We start from the raw sequence: 19,870 nt of genomic DNA, 5'->3' as shown, positions 1-19,870 counted from the left end.
CACAAAGTTTGACGTTTCGCCATGACACAGGAAGAGGTTGTTTAAGATGTTCATACAGCTTGTTTATTTTTCCATTTTTTTTCTGTTGACCTACCGTGGGCTGCCCTTTCTTGGAAAAACCTTGACAACAGTGAAAGACTCCCATCAGAAGAGACGTTTATGATTCCTTTCTCAGGTCGCTCTTTCTTCTGACCACAGTACCTTCTGTACAATGTCTGCAGCCCACCCACGACCTGTCGGCCTCCCGAGCGCTGGCGGCCACCAAGGTGCGAAAGACCATCAGCAGTCGAGTTCACGAGGCGGTGAAGGCCATCGCCCTCGTGCACAACGTGACGCCCGTGTACGAAGCCAACGGCGTGACCGACCAGGCCGAGGCCGAGCAGCACTACGAGGACACGTGCAGAGTCTATCAGGCGTCCAGCCCGGACGAGGTACGGCACAGAACCGCGAACACAGGTTTCACTTATTGTTACTTCACATCGGATCCAGTTGTTTCAGCTTAAATGTCTGATGTGGAAACCTAAAAATTCTAAAAAATATTATTATATGCCATCAACCCATTTGCTGCAATGCTATCAAGTATTCAAAAAAAAAAGGCTTTTCATTGGGTCACAAATTTTGACACAACAATATGTTTTTATTTTAAAATTCATAGCTTTTCCTGCGTTTACACGGAAGTAAATCACAGTCTCAAGCCGTCTTCAGACCAAACGCAAAGCGAATTATTTCCACGGAGTGAGTACATACAAAGTCAACGCAAAGACGCGAGTGTCTTTTACACAATATGGGATTTTATAAAATTGTTATAAAGAAAGGTGTCATTTCGGAACCTGTTTTAAAGTCAAGGTGTTTGTATTGAACATTTCTGAATGATAGCCAGCTCGACACACACACACACACACACACACACACACACACACACACACACACACACACACACACACACACACACACCTGTAAAAAAAAATATATATATATATATATATATTTTTTTATTTCCCCTCGGGGATTAATAAAGTAAATACCTACCTACCTACCTAAGTTGATGTATTTCAGCTTGAGCAGTCGGTAAATATTCACCTACTTAAACGTAAGAACAGCAAAGCAGTTCTGAAGAGTGAAAGGTCTTTCGTCAGTTATCCCCGAGTGTCTTTTATTTCATGAAGGAGGACAGTCGCACAAAAATTGCCTTACCCACTCGTGTCCTTGATCCGTATGAATTCTTTGAACATCAGGAAGAGGGCTGCGGAATTCGACTCGGATCTATTTCCTGCGGTGTAAATACGGATTTCCTTAATGTGCTCCCCGGCCCATTGCACTCAACCCCTTTCTGGATCTGCCTCCTCGATGATAGCACATTTTAATGTGGTACAACCTGCTGTGATTACACGTGTTATCGGTTGGTATCGTTGGCAAGGAAATGGAGCTGGTTTTATTGTTATAGGTCACAGTGGGTAAAAAAAACAAAAAACAACAACTGTAGTCTTTGACCTGAGAGGTGCATTTATCCGTTTGATCAAATCTAGATAGATTCGGTCTGCTGCAGCTTTCAGGAAGTCTTTATATAGATCTGGTTTTTGACTGCGAGTGCAACGGCCGCAATGTCAGTGACTGTTGAGTGCATGGTTTTTCTTTTTTTGACTACCGTCATCAAAACTGACATTTTACCACCATCCATATGCTAATGAAAGCAGGATTTCTTGCTCATTATATGTTAATATCAGGGGTTGCCACGGGTCAGGGAATAGCAGGGGAATTTCGTTTGCGTGTTTAAATTTTAGTTGTCACAATATAATGTTTTCCTGTGGTCTTTTTTTTTTTTTTTTCCCATTAAAGTAGTTTTATCCTGATGATGAATGATGAATTCAAAGACCGGGTGATTTAAAAACAAGAAAAGCAAAATGTAAAGTTTTCCAAAAGTGTTATAGATATATCAGACACGGGAGAAGCATGCTGGCTTCTTATGACGTCGTATGAAGTCTTTTGCACGAGGCTCAGTGTGTTCATGAGGCTTCGCAGGTCTATTTGTGTGCGATCGTAATTGTGCAGTAGGTTAAAGCGGTGAAGGGTTTTGTACTGAAAATTGATGGGACTAAAATAATGTGTCTGTTTCTTGTCTGCTCAGCACATTGGCTGCTTGCTTGTCTGTTCATTACAGGTCATGAAATTTCCGCTTTTTTGAGTCAGTGAAACTCGGGCACTCTGAAATTTGACTTGGAGTGGGAAAGCGGGGAATATTAAAATAATACGTTCAAAGCTGATGTGACATTATTTTGTATGATTCAATCTACCGAGAAGTGTTGATACTTGAACCACTTTGATTCCCTCCTGATAAAAATCCTGTCGGCCGTGTGCGCTGGTTCTGTGTCTAGACGGCTGGACACCGAATCATTCGGTACCCGTCCGCTGCTATTATAAAGTGGTTTCTATTGTGGCGGACGCCAGATCCAAGTATAATTTGTATAGACTGTGACTAAGCAGCATATTCCTCATTCCTCCCAACCTGGATGACAAATATCGTGGTAGCTTTTCATGACGTTCATAAAGTGCCAGACTCCACGCCGCACATATTTCCAAAATAAGTCAATGTTGAAACCACACAATCTGTGTTTTGTTTTTTAAATTAGTACACAGCGAGATCTCCTTTTGTTCCCTCTCATCTGTGTCCATTTGGCTCCTCTGCTATTTGTCCTGTCAGAAGATGGATGATGAATTGGCTACGTGATCTGGCTTCTGGTCTGGAAGTTATTGGGCAATGTCACTCCTCCCTCCCCCTCCAAACCCCCACATCTCCAACACACACACACACACACACACACACACACACACACACACACACACACACACACACACACACACACACACACACACACACACACACACACACACACACAAGTTCCTATTGTATTAATGGATGTCATCTGTCGTGTCCTTCAGAAAGTATCGAGCAGAGACAATATTTTCAGTTCCAGAAATGGACATCTTCCCAGTTTATCAATCGATACTCTTAAGTGCTGAAAATGCTCGAAGCTATTGATTAAAGCCGAAGCGGTCACTGTGCTCTCTCTCTCTCTCTCTCTCTCTCTCTCTCGACAAAGTGGCCCCTCACTGTTTGTCTGAGGTAATTCAAGTAATGGAACATCATATTGACATCACGGGTTTTACCATGAGAATAATAATAAACCCAAGAACTGGTCACTTTTTTATTTAATTTTTTTTCCTCCTATGTGTCCCTGAATTCTGATTTTTGTTTTTTATTGAGGGGAGAGAAAAAAAAAACCCATCAAATTGAAGCAGTCAGCTAAGTGTTTCAACCTTTCTGTGCTGTATACTCAGTGTCAGTGTTTCAAAGCCTTTGCTCTGTGGCGTTGCTAGGTGTCGCTGGTGCAGTGGACTGAGAGTGTCGGCCTGACTCTGGTGGGGAGAGACCAGTCCTCCATGCAGCTGCGGACCCCTACTGGCCAGATCCTGAACTTCACCATCCTGCAGATATTTCCTTTTACCTATGAGAGCAAGAGGATGGGCATCATAGTGCGAGTGAGTGCCAGTGTGATTTAGTTAATTGTGTTTAGTCGTCTCTCCGTTGCCCATTTTGCTTTATTATACATTTTAAACAAAGTGTATTGACTTTCCTTAATTTTGGGCTTTTGCTTCAAACATTTGAGTTTCAGTGAAAGGAGGCCAGTGGTTGATGAAGGTGTTTCCGACTTGGCAGCGGTTTTAACTAGAAAAACAAAAGACTAACAGATTCATATTAAAGCTTATTGTCTGAGAACAACCTCCCCTTCTAACCTCTGACTAAGTCTTGATGACTAACTTTATTTTTGTTGGCTGGGATATAAACTCAGGAAGCCTGAGATGTTTTAACTTTGCCTTCCTGGCAATAATATTTTCAAACACTTTTCTGAAACCTTCCTGTGAATACCAAAATACGTTTCTAGGCAACGTAAAAATCACAGACTAGTCCATGTGCACCTCGGACCTCGTGGGTATTCAAATCCTATAAACTGATGATTCATTATAGGATGTGTGAGGTTTTTATAGGCTTATTAAATTGTGTTCCAGGATGAATCGACAGGAGAGATAACTTTCTACATGAAGGGTGCCGATGTGGTGATGGCCGGCATCGTCCAGTATAATGACTGGCTGGAGGAGGAGGTACATTTCCTTCTTTTTTTTTTTTGTAATGCAAACATAATAATAGTGGATTAAATTCCCGCCAGACTGATAGACTTTGTAACCTGCTGAATCCAGATGTCATTGTGTCTTCTGTTTTTTTTTTTTTAGTGTGGAAACATGGCGAGAGAAGGTCTGAGGGTCCTTGTGGTCTCCAAGAAGTCGCTGACGGAGGAACAGTATCAAGACTTTGAGGTCAGCTTCCGCTCATTAGTTTAATCCACAGCGATCCGAGGCCGGAGATATACTGGCTTTTTGAACCGTTTGTGAACGTTATCGCTCGCATACTCGCCTCTGTGCTCCGCGCGTTACTGGAGGGCTCCACCAGAGGGCGCACCAGAGGAACAGTGAAACCATTAGAACATCCTGATTTGCCCTGATGTGTGGCGACAGTCGAGGGGGTCACTACTTTGGATGATTCCTAGATCACCGCAGGACAAAACACGGCGTCATATATTTTCAGCATTTCCCTCCGTCCACGGACAAAATGGTGTCGGACTTATTGCCATTTAGTTTTGCCGGTCCTCCACCGCTCACGCGTATATATCGCAAAAAGCGGAAACGAAGCGGTGACGTCACCCGTTGGTTTGTGAACAGCCGGTATGAAGCCTCGAGTTCGGATTTTGGCCGGAGCCATTTTGTCAGTGCAGAGCAGTTTGGAGACGGAAGTGACCATATTTGGACGAGCTGGAGGGGGAGGAGCCAGCGGTGGATCTGACTGATCTAATTGGAAACCTAACAGTACTACGTCCCGCCCACCGATAACTGTAACCTGACTGCACCACAGGCCTGTCAATCAAACAGACATGCCCCCCCCCCAAAAAAAAAAACAAAAAAAACACCACAGCTTTTTGAAGCTTGTTTTTTTAAATAATGAGGGATTATTTTCAGATGAACCTCCAGAAAACTAACAAGAAGGACCGACTTTAGCTAACAACACCGAGATAACTGAGAATTTTATGAGACTAGTTGAATGGGAGTCTATGGAGACGGAGGCTTTTTTTTATTATTTTTAGCCGACCTCTAGTGGCACTCGGTGGTATTGCAGCTTTAAGGCGCTTCGGCATCGGAACCATTTTTCAGACCTGGAAGCTACGTCCAAGTATATCTCCGCGGCCTATAAGGCTACACCAGAGGCTGGGTCTCAGATCCATCCCGAAGTATAAGAAGAAAGCCTACTCAGCCACTCGGTGCTCAGAGTCTCGTAAAACCTCTTCAACTTGTGAACCAGTGAGGAAAAACAGCGTGATGAATATCTCGAGACGGTCAAATGACATCGAACATTTGCTCGCTGACAAGCAGCACAGATGCAGATTGATATTTTGAGCAGGCATGTTCAGTATTTTCTAAATGTCAAAGTGTGTTCTTGGGTAATTAGACTAACCCCTGACCCCCTCCTCCCCTCCACCTCCCACACACACACACACACACACACACACACACACACACACACACACACACACACACACACACACACACACACACACACACACACACACACACACACACACACTAGCCCCGACACATTGTTTGAGCAGGGCAGGGCCGTCTCTCCCCCTGCAATCGTTCGCCCCCCGGGCCCATTACTGAAATGGATAATTGAGCGAGCAGATCTGGTGGGCAGCAGTGAGTCACCCGCTGAGTCACACACACACACACACACACACACACACACACACACACACACACACACACACACACACACACACACACACACACACACACACACACACACACACACACAGAGTTTGCGTTCCAGCGTGAGTCACACTCAGGATTGTTTTGGCTTTTTATCTCCGTCGCAGATCTCCTCTGAGCCGGAGCGCCCGAAGATGGGCGTCAACCGATCGATTGTGTCCGCGTTGTAAAACATGACAAGTTTCCAGGACTGCTTGACAACAAACTTGAGAATTTATAGCAATAACCAAAACTTTGATATCTGATGTAAAAGTCTCAGTGCATTTTGTGGGTACAAACATGCACATAGCAGATTTATGCTCATTGTTTGAGGCATTCCTGATTTTTTTTTTTTCCCCTCGTCCCGACTTCCACGTTGATATAATCTCTTTTTCTGTTCTCGGGCCGCTTCGTAGTCTCGCAACGATTCCCACCGCGTTCACGGCTAATTTCACAGCCTCCCCCACTCACGGTCTTCCTCTGCTGCTCCCCAGGCGCGCTACATCCAGGCCAAGCTCAGCGTCCACGACCGCTCTCTGAAGGTTGCCACGGTGATTGAGAGCCTGGAGATGGAGATGGAGTTGTTATGTCTGACCGGGGTGGAGGATCAGCTCCAGACCGACGTCCGGCCCACCCTGGAGATCCTCCGCAACGCTGGCATCAAGGTCAGTGTGTGTGTGTGTGGGGGGGGGGGGGGGGGGGGTACACATAACTTGCAGTAGCAACAATCTAACAAAACAAACCACAGAAACATGTTTTTCATATTTATCTGTGTGAACAAGCTTCACTCCAGTGAATAAAGCCGTAGTTGTATTATCCGTATGTAATATTACATAATATTACATAATATTATATTATATAATATTTGCACAGAAATTTCTTTCTCCACTTCAGTACAGCGGAGGTGAAAGGGATGTCATTTTATTTATTTTTTTCTGCTCATGGCATTGAACAAAAATATAATTAAAACCAAACTCCAGCGTTACGCCGCCAACATTTTTCCTGGGAACTAGTTGTTGTTTTTTTCTGCACGTGTTCTGTGGAACATCGATCGGAAAAAGAACATTGTTTCTGGAAAGTTATGCTACTACTGAATATTTCAAAAGCCATATTTCAATGCTGTGTGCAGAGCGGAGTCAGAAATGAAAGGGACGCAGTGAGCATATCTAAAAAAAAAAAAAAAACCCTGAGCAAATAAAACTCCAAACCAATGAAGTTCAGACTTATTTTTTTTTTTTGGTGGTTATTCAGATTAATTTTCTGGCATCGCTGCACAAGCTGTTGCTCAAAGCTTCAGTTTTCTCCGGCGTGATTACAGTCCGGTAACTAGGCTCGTATTAAGCGTATCAAGCGCTTGGCGCAGCCGCTTTGAAAGGGCGGACCAACCGGCGTTTGTCCCGCCTCTCCTTCGCTGCGATTGGACGGCTGGTGACGGTGACGAGCGCAAATGTTTAGCATTCGACGCAGAACGTTTATCAAAACAATTTTATAAATATACTGCGCTCAGGAAAAAAAAACTAACAGTTTGGTGGAGACTTAAGTAGCTGCAGCGGTCGCAGAGTGTCGACCGGTTTTCGTCGCGAGCCGATTGGTTGAAATGACCCCGAGGTCGACGTCAAGTAGGAAGGAAGGAGGGCGACCAGAACCAGATATTCACGGGATGAAAATCGTGTCTTCTTTGCAACAGGCGGTGAACTTTCACGCTTCAAATCGACAACTTACAACATGCAAAAGACTCCGAATAAGATCAGCATGAGTATATTTTGATCTCTCAGCTACGCGTTTCGTTTTTTTTTTTTCTTCGAGCAGGTTTGGATGCTGACGGGAGACAAGCTGGAAACCGCCACGTGCACCGCCAAGAACGCCCATCTGATCACCCGCAACCAGGACATCCACATCTTCAGACCGGTGAGTGCAGCGGGACGACGATGACTCTTCCTCCTCCTACTCCTCTTTTTTTTTTTTTTTTTTTTTAACGTTACAACGGGGCTCATCTCAAGTTTCCCGACCGACGGCCCCGTCAGCTCGCGGCCGCACGGCGGCCCCCCCACGCAACTACGCAGGCAGCCCCGGTGCCAGCGTCCACAGCTGAATAAATCACCTCCCACGAGCCCCGAAAGCATCCAAGCCACCGTCGGACAGAACAAACGGGCCGCTCGCTCAAACACACACAGAGAGAGAGAGAGGAGAAACCAGCCGAACCACTCCCAGAGGGAACGCGCACAGGGCTTCACTTCCTAATTTGTTTTGCAGGTTTCCAGGGCTCTCTAGCTGCTTTTTGAAAGCCCCCCCACCACCACCACCGCCCCACGACACCCCCCTCCCCCCACCCAACGACACAACCCCCCCCCCCTTTTTTTTTTTTTTTCTGGAGCCGCGCCAGAGCAGCAGGAGCTCCTGCCATGTAGGAAGGTTACAACTTGCGTACAACTGCGGTCACTGGAAGAGAATAACAATGGTCTGGCACGGCTTGAAAACCTCAGTCCCAGCGGAGGGGGGGTGGTGGGGAGGAGGGGGGAGAGGGGGGGGGTGCTGACTGGGCCCGCTACACATACATCTGGATTAGTTTCCTGGTGGCCCGGTCTTTGGATTGACGTGTGAATAGTCAGCGGTTGAAGGATATTCATACCGTCGACAGATTAACGTCGCACCTCGTCAGAGCTGCATTTTCGGTGCATTTTTTTGAAGTCTATATTTGAAGCGGACGCGATTGTTCGGAAGCGCCGTCGATTTTTTTTTTTTTTTTCTATTTCACTATATTTTCCTGCTTCCTCCAGGTTTCCCTTTCCAATTTAAGATTTTTGGTAACCTCTCAAACGCACCTTAATAAGCAGCTATAAGCACCGAGACAAACATTTGATGAATCGTTTATATCGCAGTATAATTGAGTTACATGCAGATCTAAGTGCAATTTTAAGTCTTTGTTGATACATAATTCCAACTATACATTTTTACAATAGAGTATTTTTATATTTTGTTGACTTTAAGTGCAATTTTGATATAATTCCATTGTGATTTATTTATTTTTTTATGTTACTTTACGTCGTGGAGGATGATTCGTTGTAGTTTTTAAACGTGAGATGTATTCAGATGTGATGCGTAACGATGTGCAACAGCTTTCTTTCCTCCTGTGGTGACAGTTTAATGATCCGTTATACCGACGCCAGATCAATATAATGAAAACGGACTCAAAGAAGGGTGACGCGTGCGCGTCACCGTGGTTACGACACGATAATACAATTTATCCAAATGAAACAGAAACAGGGTTTTATTCTCTTATTCTGTAGCAGAAATGAAACACATGCATATTTGATGAGAGAAAAGTATTAAGTTCAAACATTACATTTATTGAATATTTCTGTTATGCAGGCCTATCATTTTTTTTTTTATTATTATTATTTTCATTTAGATAGTTGCATGCGTAGCTGGTTTATTCAGTTGCTCGAACGTGCCATTCTTCAGTCTGATAACAATCAAGAGTAAGAAAACACGCTGAGCCTGACAGATTGTCGTCTTTGTTTTTCGTACGCGTGCCTCTTATAGAAATGTGGTTTTTCGTTGCCCCAGGTGACGACACGAGGGGAAGCCCACCTGGAGCTCAACGCTTTCAGGAGAAAGCATGACTGCGCTCTGGTGATATCGGGGGACTCGCTGGAGGTAAAGGCGCCCTCTTAACCTCCTTTCACCAATTTATCTCACTTTATGAAGCTCTGACATGTTCCCTCGTGTGCGAGCCCCGATAACACCTCTTCTACCTAAAGGAAGTGGCGTCTGTGGTCGAGAGTCACTCTGCAAAAAAAACACGGCAGGAGCTCCAACTGTAAAAGGCTTCGAGTCGAGGCCGACGTCGGTTACATGTTTGTGTTTTTTTTCTGTCGCAGGTCTGTCTGAAGTACTACGAGTACGAGTTCATGGAGCTGGCGTGTCAGTGTCCCGCTGTGGTTTGCTGCCGATGCACCCCGACGCAGAAGGCTCAGATCGTCCGGCTGCTGCAGGAGCGCACCGGCAAACTCACCTGCGCTGTCGGTGAGTGGAAAACACAAACGGTCCCAACGGGTGGATTCAGTCAGTTATTTCATTTGTACTGTTTTTTTTTCTGTTGTTTTTTTTTTTTGTCAGCCACAAACTGCCTCCCCACCAGAAGTGCTCATTTAAGTGCCACAATTAAAACAGAACTATTTCAAATGTGCTGGTGGTGATTTATTAAGTTGTCGGTTAATGAGGATGAAGATGACATCGAGGGCCTCGGGGACATTTCGTGATGTTTTATTGCCGTTCACTTCACATTCGGTGTTCAAATCTCGATTTCGAAAGCATTTATTTTTTATGTGATTAGGCCTAATTCTTATTTTTATTTTATTTTTTACAGTATCAATGACCTATGTTTTTTTTGGAGGGGGCTTGTTATTCTCTCCTGATGATCGAGTATATTTGACTGTTAAATTCGGATTGATTAAGGGCTATTAGATAAATGTGAGTTGGCTTTTTAAATGCTCTAATTTAAGGCTTTAATAGTTGTTGTTTTTTTTTATTTTCTTTTGATGGGGTAATTTCCTATAATCTTTGTCTTTTAAAAAGGGGTTTTTATTTTTGCTTTTTATTGCTTAACTTTGTTTGGATTGCCTTAATGTGCACTCAGCATGTTCATCATATGTTGTGTTCACACGTTCTGTGTAAATAACTGACCCGACGAGTTCAATAATTAATTCCTCTTATTTCCTAGATGTAAAGCGTTGTTTAATGCCTTACCGAATCGGTCCGTCCATAAGTACGAGAACATTTAATATGAAATTTAATGGTGTTGTGACGATATTTGTATTAATATCTTTATTTTCTGGCGTATCGTCATCAGAATTTCACTTTCTCCTCTCGGTGGCTGTCGTTCGGATCTCCTAACGAGGCCAATTTAAAGGAGTGTCCTGTGAAATGCCGGCTGTACTCGCTCTCTCTGTCACTGATGTGAATCCTGACACCTCCGTGGCTTTTGTCTTCTCTTAGGGGACGGAGGAAACGATGTCAGCATGATCCAGGAAGCCGACTGTGGCGTGGGAGTGGAGGGAAAAGTAAGACTCTGTCCGTCTCATCGCATCGAGCTGACGTGCCGCTCTCACAGATTTTTTTTTTTTTTTTGCTCTGCGTTTCCTGTCAAGATCTCTCTCCCCGTTCGGAGAGCTGTAGATGGACGTGTGCGCACAGATGATTCCTCTCTGTGAGGATCTATTGTCCGAGCAGAGGAAGCAAAAAGATGACAGGATGCCGTTAAGCTCGAGTAAAAGTCGTAGTCTGTGAGGTCGCTGTCGAGATGGTAGTTTACTCGGACACGGGCCTTCAAGCGTGACAAGTTTGACATATTTTGCTTTTTATTTAACATTTGGTAAAAGCCTGTTTCTTTGTCTCCAAATAAGCTTCTTATCTAACTTTGGACAAAAAAAAGCGAATAAGAATATTCCCCATTAAAAGCTCAAATATTCCTTGAAGTGTTATTACTTTGCCTGTAAAAGGGGCCTTTTAGTTAATACTGATCACAATGGTTTAAAACAGCTTGAAAACAAGTCAGCAATGACATTTTATGGTTTTGTTGAAGAGAAACCTAAACTTATGTGGATGCTATAATCCCACCCATCAACCTGTCTGGGTTGTACTGTATTATTATGTTTTTTTCAGCTATATTCATACGTATCATTCTGGGGCCGTGAGTCTATTGCGATTCAATTATAATGCATAAAGTACAGACAAAACTTTTCCACACAAATATTCACTTTTTTTTTTTTTTTTTCTATTTCCCAAATTCACCTTAAAAAAAGTTGGAAGTGTTTGGGAGGAAAACGAGGAACCCACGGGATACCCTGCTTTTATCTGTAGACGTTTCATGTTTCCTGGATTTTTACTACACCTTTCAAATCAAATTTTATGACTGAAAATAAAATGGATATACGGAGGAAAACATGCAGAGAAGACTCTCACAGGGTTTGAACATGCTCAGTGGAGAAACGCTTTTGTCCAATGAACCAAAAAAAAAAAGTTTTTTCAATATTGAATCTTTAAAAAAAGAATTCTATCAACTATAGTTTTTTTCCGTATCGTTATATGGACGTGGAAAGTGGAGCCACTCTTTATTCGCAAACTACTATCAGAGATGTTAGAGGCCAAACAGCGGCAGAAAATTATACACTTGTGCGTTGTAGAAGTAAGTTTGTTCATATTTAAAGTAACAACAGCCTCATTTCTGAAGATTTAATATCCACTGTCGCTTTAAAAATAACGCCCAGTAAAAAATAAATAAATCTTGATTTGAATTTAGCGTAGAAAGTACTATTAGGTACCTATTTTAGTTTGTGGGATGAAAAAAGTTTGAATGATTGTTGTCGGTTGATTAAGAAATTTGTTTATTGACAAAAATACCGCCATTAAAAGAAAGACGACACTTACGTCATATCGAGATATTACGATACCCAAAATCTACGGCATGGGGTCTCCAACCTTTTTTTGTTTTCTTCCTCTGACCGCTACTTTGACAAAATCAAATTCATTCACATAGCTGAGCTCCACCCAAACCAGCGGAAGACGTTTTCAAAATAAAAAAAAATCTAAACAATAACAAATTGATACACTGTTTTTTGGGGGGTTTTTTTTTTGAGGTGAGACGCCTGGTAGCCCGTCCTCACTGTCCTCACTGTCCTCTGTATGTTTGACAGGAAGGGAAGCAGGCGTCTTTGGCCGCCGACTTCTCCGTGACTCAGTTCAAACATTTGGGCCGTCTCCTCATGGTCCACGGGCGCAACAGCTACAAGAGGTCCGCGGCCCTCAGCCAGTTCGTCATCCACCGGAGCCTCTGCATCAGCACCATGCAGGTAGACGCCGACTCCCGAACACACTCACGAGTTACCAGTATTTTCCTTTTTGTTGTTGTTGTTGTTGTTGTTGTTGCTACGGCTCAATTCTCCAGTTTTGCAAAGCTGTCACGACAAAAAAAAAAGTTTACAACGTCAAAACCTTCAAATGTTTAATCGTCCAAAACGCGGTTAAGCTGCTGAGGTACCGGAGCGTCAAAGAAAGTCAATATGTATTTATTTATTTATTTATTGTTTGAACATGCCACAACTGCCATAAAAATATGGTGAAATGATTATGGACACATTAAGTATTCTGGCTCTGTCAAAGTGTTGCATACGGCTTCTGGTTTGGTTGTGATTATAGTGTGTGTGTGTGTGTGTGTGTGTGTGTGTGTGTGTGTGTGTGTGTGTGTGTGTGTGTGTGTGTGTGTGTGTGTGTGTGTGTGTGTGTGTGTGTGGGAGGGCATTTTATTTTACCGACATGACGTTGCACTCGGCTCACATCAGACACTGCAGCTGTTGAGTTGTACACGTCCACACAGAAGTGTTTATTTTTCACCGAGCGCCGCCGGACAGAAGCTGCTCGGCGTGTTTATTGTGAGCGTTAAACAGAAAAACTACTTTCACTTCTTGGGAAAAATAATCAAAAGTCAGCCGATATCTTTTTTTCCCAACACTATTTAAACGCACCCTACTTGTACGTAGGCCTACTTTAAGGAGTGAGGACGCGAACGGCTAATGACCACCGGGGGGGAGGGGGGGAGAGTTGTAGGCAGGCGGGCAGATGTTTTTCAGGGGCGGTCATGGACGGGTGGGGTGCAAACCATGACTCAAGAGGAGGCAGCCCGTGGTGCCCTTCTGAGCCTCATCAACCCCACCCCCCCCCCCCACACACACACACACCACCACCACTCATCCAGCGTCCCCGCCCCCCCACCACCTTCCCCGTCCAATTCCCATGTCCCGGTCCAACCTCAGCGCTCGCTTGCAGAGGGACGGGCCCATGACTCACTGCGTCGTGGACCTTTTGGGGTTTTCAGGGAGGCCCTCCTCCACATGTCAAACATTATCACCGACCGCAGCTGCAGCTGTTTGTTTCTTCCTTTTTGTTGGGGGGGTGGAGGTGGGCGGGGGGAGGAGGGGGGCTGACTAGTTGACAGCTCAATACTTGGCATGCGGTACAACGGAGGGGGGAGAGAGGGGGAGGGGGGGTTATAGCTTCTTTTCTTTCTTTTCTTTTTTTTGGTGTATGTGTGTGGGATTTAACGAAGTGATGAGTCAGCGAGGTCATCCTTTCAATTTTGCACGTGGTAGCGATATTCTCCTTTTGAAGCCGTTTCCATCTGCAGCGCTCGGAGAGGTCGGGCCTTTTGAGAGCGTCGACGTGGAAAAAGAAGAATAAATAACGTATCGTGTCTGTTCTTTATTTGTTTTTTTGTTTTGTTCGTCTCACCCTTCAGGCCGTTTTCTCCTCGGTCTTCTACTTCGCCTCGGTGCCGCTCTACCAAGGGTTCCTGATCATCGGGTGAGACGACTTATCGGCAGAGCATCTCGGCCGCCTCTCGTCTCGCTGGAATTCCCTCTTGTGTTAAAGCGCCCGTCGAAGTGTGGTGGAGAGGGGGTGGGGGGGGGGGGGGGGTTAAAATACGCACCAAAACATCCCGTGCCATTTTAATCTGGGACAAATTGATCACACTGGGTTTTGTCGTGCGTTTCAGCTACTCCACCATGTACACCATGTTCCCCGTCTTCTCTCTGGTGCTGGACAAAGACGTGAAGTCCGAGGTGGCCATGCTGTACCCGGAGCTGTACAAAGATCTGCTGAAGGTATCCGACGGACGGCGCGCACGCGCAAGCCGCACTCGTCGCCGTGCAGCCACGGAGACTCATGAGTCACATTTTCTGTCCGCAGGGACGGCCGCTGTCTTTCAAGACGTTTCTAATATGGGTCCTGATCAGCATCTATCAAGGTAAGAGGGAGTTCATACGAACCCCGCTGATGATTCGGGGGATGATAAATGGGAACACAGTGAATCATTGACGTCCAGCGCAAAAGACACAGCTGCGCCGGGAAATGGATTTCAGACTCGTACAGGTTGTTTGTCGGTATAGAAGATATCAAATCAGACGCTTGAATCGCAAGCTAAAAAAAAAATAACTGCGATATTTGATCGAAATTCAATCAACCTGTTTGATTAAATTTTGCAAAAAAAAAATTCCCGTGGATTTTTGCACTAAATGTTTTCAATAGAAGCTCTGCTGAGTCGTCATTTGTGTTTGTGGCCTGTTTTTTTTTTTTTTTTTACATTTTTATTATGATTTATTTATTTATCTATTTATTTATTTCTCCTCCCCTCCACAGGGAGCATCATCATGTACGGCGCGCTGCTGCTCTTCGAGTCGGAGTTCGTGCACATCGTCGCCATCTCGTTCACGTCGCTGATCCTGACCGAGCTGCTGATGGTGGCGCTGACCATCCAGACGTGGCACTGGCTCATGATCGTCGGCGAGCTGCTGAGCCTGGCGTGCTACGTCGCCTCGCTCGTCTTCCTGCACGAGTTCATCGGTGAGTCGACCCGGCGGCCGGCAGAAATAACACAACCGGTGCCGTGAGCCGGAAATGGGAGACGCACGACACGCTTCCTGCCCGAACGCGTCCGGCTGTTTAGATGTTGAAAACAACCGACCCGCTTCTTTTAACGCCTTTTGTATTTTTTTTTTATTTTTTTAATTTTTTTATTTCGATCGCACTCTTGTGTTAATTAAAGTGCACGCGTAGCTCTGCTCAGCCAGGGCGCGATTAGACAGATGGTAGATGTGATTTTCGGTCCATATCGCCCCGGGGGGCCCTGAAACGCAAGAGACGAGAAATCAAATGCAGCCTCGGCTTTTCGTTTCACCGCGCACTGATGTTGTTGTGCTCAGGCCGACCTTGAAATAGTGCGTCAGCGTTCAGCGGTCTCCGGTGTACAATAAGCCGGCGGTATGCTGGATATTAGGAAGTTCAGAGGTGAGTGTATTGACGAGTTGTTCTGGGGTGGACGAGGCTCCGGCACGCCGCGGTGTCAGAGAGGAAATGCCAACGGTCGGCTCACTTTCCTGTTAACAACCGAGGTTCACGTGTTTATCGGGGGGGGGGGGGGGGGGGGAGTTTGGAGGGGAACATTACAGAAAACAACAGAGTCCGGGAGAGCCCACAGAGAGAGAGGAAAAAATGGGATCGTGGGCAAGGAATACTAAATCGAGGGTACAAGATAGCTTTTCTTACGCTATGATTATAGTACAGTAGTAATTTATTATAGTAGTCATAAATATGATGCCGTACATACGCCTGGTTAACGTTCCTCAACGTGGAGTTTTATCTGACACGCGTGATCGTCTTCAATAACAAATCCAACCTGACAAAAATAACACGGGTCGGTAAATTAGCCTTTTTGGTGGCTCCGAAGCACGTCATCAATTAGTCAGACCGGCGGTAAAAAAAAAAACAAAACAGGCTAGCCATCGGAAGAAAGAAAAACAGCCCTGACGGCAGGAGAAAAGCGTATTTTGTCGGCGTTAATCTCAACCCGTTACGCGTCGGGCATTTGTTTACCCGAGCCACTTTTAGCCGAGCCGTATTCAGACTCGTGACGTATACAATCCTCCGACCGAGAGCCCTTCAAGTTTTTATTTTCAGCTTTATGTGGGGTGTGGAGTTTCATTTCCAGCCTACGATCTGGACCGCTGAGGATCATGACTGGGATGCGGTCAAGTGAGCCTTTTATTTTATTTTTATTTTTTTGGGACACTTTTCTTCCCTCTTCGAGTCACTGGAATAGATTTTAAAGGCTATTCTTGTGTCGTACGAGTAGTTCACACTAAAAATGGACATTTTTTGAAACGTTTCTTTTTTTTTTTCCTAAATTCGGAGCAGGTTGAAGTTCCAGCTATATATATAGATATCTATATATATACATATATATATATATAGATATATCCATATATAGATATCTATATCTATATATATATATATGTATATATATCTATATATATATAAGTTTACCGAACACATTTATTTTGTCAACGTAGCTCTCAGAGGGGGAAAAAAAAGGTTGGAGAACAAGGTTTTTGTCATTTCCTCTCGCTGACAGTAGGGGGAGACAAACCGTCCGAACTGCAGCTTTAACTCCCCGAGTTGTGCTTTTCCAAAAATATTTTTACGATAAAATTGGTTGAACAACAGTTACGATTCAACTTTTTCTACTTCGAACCGTTAAAAGACGTTTAAAAAAAAAAACCAAAAAAAAAACGTACATCCGTGTCCTGACCTCTGACCTCTGACCCTTCCTCCTCCTCCTCCTCCTCCTCCTCCTCTTCCTCCTCCGCCAGACGTCTACTTCATCGCCACGGTGTCGTTCCTGTGGAAGGTGACCGTCATCACGCTGGTGAGCTGCCTGCCGCTCTACATCCTCAAGTACCTGCGCCGACGCTTCTCTCCGCCCAACTACTCCAAGCTGACGTCCTAAAAAAAAAAAAAAAATCCTGCGGCCTCGTTTCCTTGTGGGAGAAAAAAAAACGAAACGGAAAAGGTCGTCGCCAGAGAGTCAAACATGGATTCTTTCCCCCCTTTTAAGTTGTCGTGAAGGTCCGATGTGACGGAGACAGACTGTACCGAGAGAGACAGAGTGTGTGTGTGTGTGTGTGTGTGTGTGTGTGTGTGTGTGTGTGTGTGTGTGTGTGTGTGTGTGTGTGTGTGTGTGTGTGTGTGTGTGTGTGTGTGGACCTGCAGTGCATTGTGGGAATTGACCAGACTCACCCGGTTTTATTTATTTGTGAGCAGTCCCGTTAGCATAAAGAAAAATAAATAAAATAAAGCTGAATGTTAATGAAATGAAAAAAAAAAAACACAGAATCAGTTCGGTAAAAAAAAATAAAAAATATTTGTTTTATAACCTCGAAGATGTGTCGGCGCCAACATCCAGAAAACGGGTCAGATCTGTTTTTGTCGTGAGAAATGTTGCCGTGGCGACCTCGCCGAGGACTTCGTTCACATCGTCCTCAAACGGGGATTTCTAAAAATGGGAGTTTGAAAATTATACGGTTTAGGAAAGAGAGGAAAAAAAAAAGTTTACTGGCTAGACTTTGCATAAAGACACACGTCTGCAGGTTTTGTGTTTGTTTGTGCGTCAACCTCCCCCCCCACCCCCACCCCCTCCCCCCTCCACCGTCCTCCCCCGACATGGCGGAGGTGGCGGTTACTTGTATTTTCGCATGATGACCCCGCGATGTTAAATCCGTCCTCTCGTCTTCTCTTCTTCTCTCCGTACGGGAGTCGTCAGTGTTTGCCGGAGCGCGGTCGCCGAACCCGGCCGCGGGAGGAGCGCTCGGTTATTTGTAGACGGACATTTCAGCCGGGCGGGGAACGCTCGGAGCCCCTTGATGTGGCGGCGGCCACGCTTTTTTTCAGCATTGCATGATGACTCACTGTAACAGTGACCTAAAAGCCATAACTGAGAATAAACACCGGTGACCCGCTCTGCCCTCCCGGTCCTGTCGGGGGCGCCCTAACGTCTCACTGCTACTAACCTCCAGCTGTGACTTTAAAAAAAAATAAAAAACACGACTCGCTAATACAATGTGAATATTGTCCATAAGTGGAAGCTACACGCCTCATATTTCACGTCACCGCTGGCGTAACGACGAACTGTAAATAACAACACGACCACGGCGTCACTTCTTTTAGTTATTTAAAAAAAAAAAAAAAAAAAAGGTGACTTTTCTAACCTGATGTGTCAAAACAGAGGATGCCACGACTCAGCATTTCTTTAGTATTTACGACACTGCCCTTTTAACCCCCCCTCCACCCTCCCCGAGCCAGCTGTTTGCACACGTTTTTTTTTGTGTTTGTTTGTTTTGTACATTTTTATGTTGTAATTAAAATGATGCTAAAACACTAAAAAATGATTCCGCTCGCTTTTGTAAAAATAACTGTTTATTTTTATTTTTATTTATTAACATGTTTTTATTTAAATGATGTCGATTGCGAGCAGAATAAAAAAAGGGAGAATTGTGCTGATGTCAATGTTGTGATGATGATGATGATGGTGATGGTGATTAATAAATATCATGTTTTCAAGGTTGGTTTTATAGTTTTCTGATTTATATTCTATATTTTTTCCTTCTCTTCAATACTTTTCCTCCCACGTCGTAGCTCTGAAATCTTAACGAGCATATTTAATTTGGTATTTTTTTTTAGTGACCCAATGATGCGCTAAAACCGCTGAGTAAACGTATTTCAAGCAGTGGGCTTGTCGGGAACTATTTTCAGCGGCGGATTAACACACCTTTGTTTGTTCTAATAAGTGTTTACAGCTGCAGTTGCTGTTTTGTTTTATTATATAATCACAATAAAGCTCCAGAGCGCAAAAAAAATTCGAGTTATTCTTAAGAAATGAACCTTATCTTGAGGTTGTTGTCTTTTTAAGATTTAGAAACGAAGGTTGCCGACTTACAAGTATTAAAACTAAACCGCAGACATTTCATTTATCATCAATATTCCTCATTGATTTGCTTAATAAGGACAATAAACTGCGGTTCGGTCTCAACACGTCACTCCTGGATGGGTTTGCAACTCATGACCTTTGACCTCTTGATATTTTCTCCGTATCATAAGGTTCAGGCCTAAAATGAGACTTGATTTGGAAAATGTTCATTTTGTTTCTTCAAATGTAACAAAACAAAACAAAAACAGCTGTTCTCCGTCGTTTTATTTTGGCGGGGGTCGTTTTGTTTAATGTGTCGGTGAACTTCCCGTTCCGCATTCGTCATCTTCGTCGCTAACGTATTATTTATTTAATAGTATCTTCTTTTTTTTTTTTTTTTTAATAAGAAGTTTGCCTAATACGGCTTCGTGGACTCACGCTGCTAGACGAATACAAAACACTTTATTTGTGAATGAAACTCGTAACTTTCATTTTCTCGTTACTCCAGTTTGGACCGAAACCAACTGATCCGCAGTTTGTATGTAAAATCAATCAGTGAGTTCTTCTGGCTGCGTTTCCACTACGAGTCCTGATGAGGTGAGAGTTTACACAGGACACACACACACACACACACACACGCACACACACACGCACACACACACACACACACACACGCACACGCACACGCACACACAGGCTGCATGTTCGGCCCTCTCTCAC

General features: G+C 44.3%; 1 protein-coding gene across 1 annotated transcript in view; it reads left to right on the top strand.

The window, feature by feature from the left end:
• LOC138628080 (probable phospholipid-transporting ATPase IIA) overlaps window positions 1-18,804 on the top strand; it is a 31,798-nt gene extending 12,994 nt beyond the window's left edge. Inside the window, exons 14-28 of the mRNA XM_069710872.1 lie at window positions 222-431; window positions 3,376-3,537; window positions 4,066-4,158; window positions 4,288-4,371; window positions 6,348-6,518; window positions 7,663-7,761; window positions 9,421-9,510; window positions 9,735-9,879; window positions 10,852-10,916; window positions 12,549-12,704; window positions 14,147-14,211; window positions 14,405-14,513; window positions 14,599-14,656; window positions 15,049-15,252; window positions 17,058-18,804. Coding sequence (XP_069566973.1) covers window positions 222-431; window positions 3,376-3,537; window positions 4,066-4,158; window positions 4,288-4,371; window positions 6,348-6,518; window positions 7,663-7,761; window positions 9,421-9,510; window positions 9,735-9,879; window positions 10,852-10,916; window positions 12,549-12,704; window positions 14,147-14,211; window positions 14,405-14,513; window positions 14,599-14,656; window positions 15,049-15,252; window positions 17,058-17,194 — 1,848 coding nt within the window. The 3' untranslated portion in view covers window positions 17,195-18,804. The remainder of the gene's footprint in view (window positions 1-221; window positions 432-3,375; window positions 3,538-4,065; window positions 4,159-4,287; window positions 4,372-6,347; window positions 6,519-7,662; window positions 7,762-9,420; window positions 9,511-9,734; window positions 9,880-10,851; window positions 10,917-12,548; window positions 12,705-14,146; window positions 14,212-14,404; window positions 14,514-14,598; window positions 14,657-15,048; window positions 15,253-17,057) is intronic.
• Window positions 18,805-19,870: the final 1,066 nt, after the last annotated feature.

This window comes from Brachyistius frenatus, unplaced genomic scaffold, assembly GCF_029030835.1.
Source record: "Brachyistius frenatus isolate BFR_SWC_R1_liver_20210118 unplaced genomic scaffold, ASM2903083v1 Contig_95, whole genome shotgun sequence".
NCBI lineage: Eukaryota > Metazoa > Chordata > Actinopteri > Embiotocidae > Brachyistius > Brachyistius frenatus.
The sequence above is the reverse complement of the archived record's forward strand: the minus strand, read 5'-3'. Positions and strand labels throughout refer to the sequence as shown.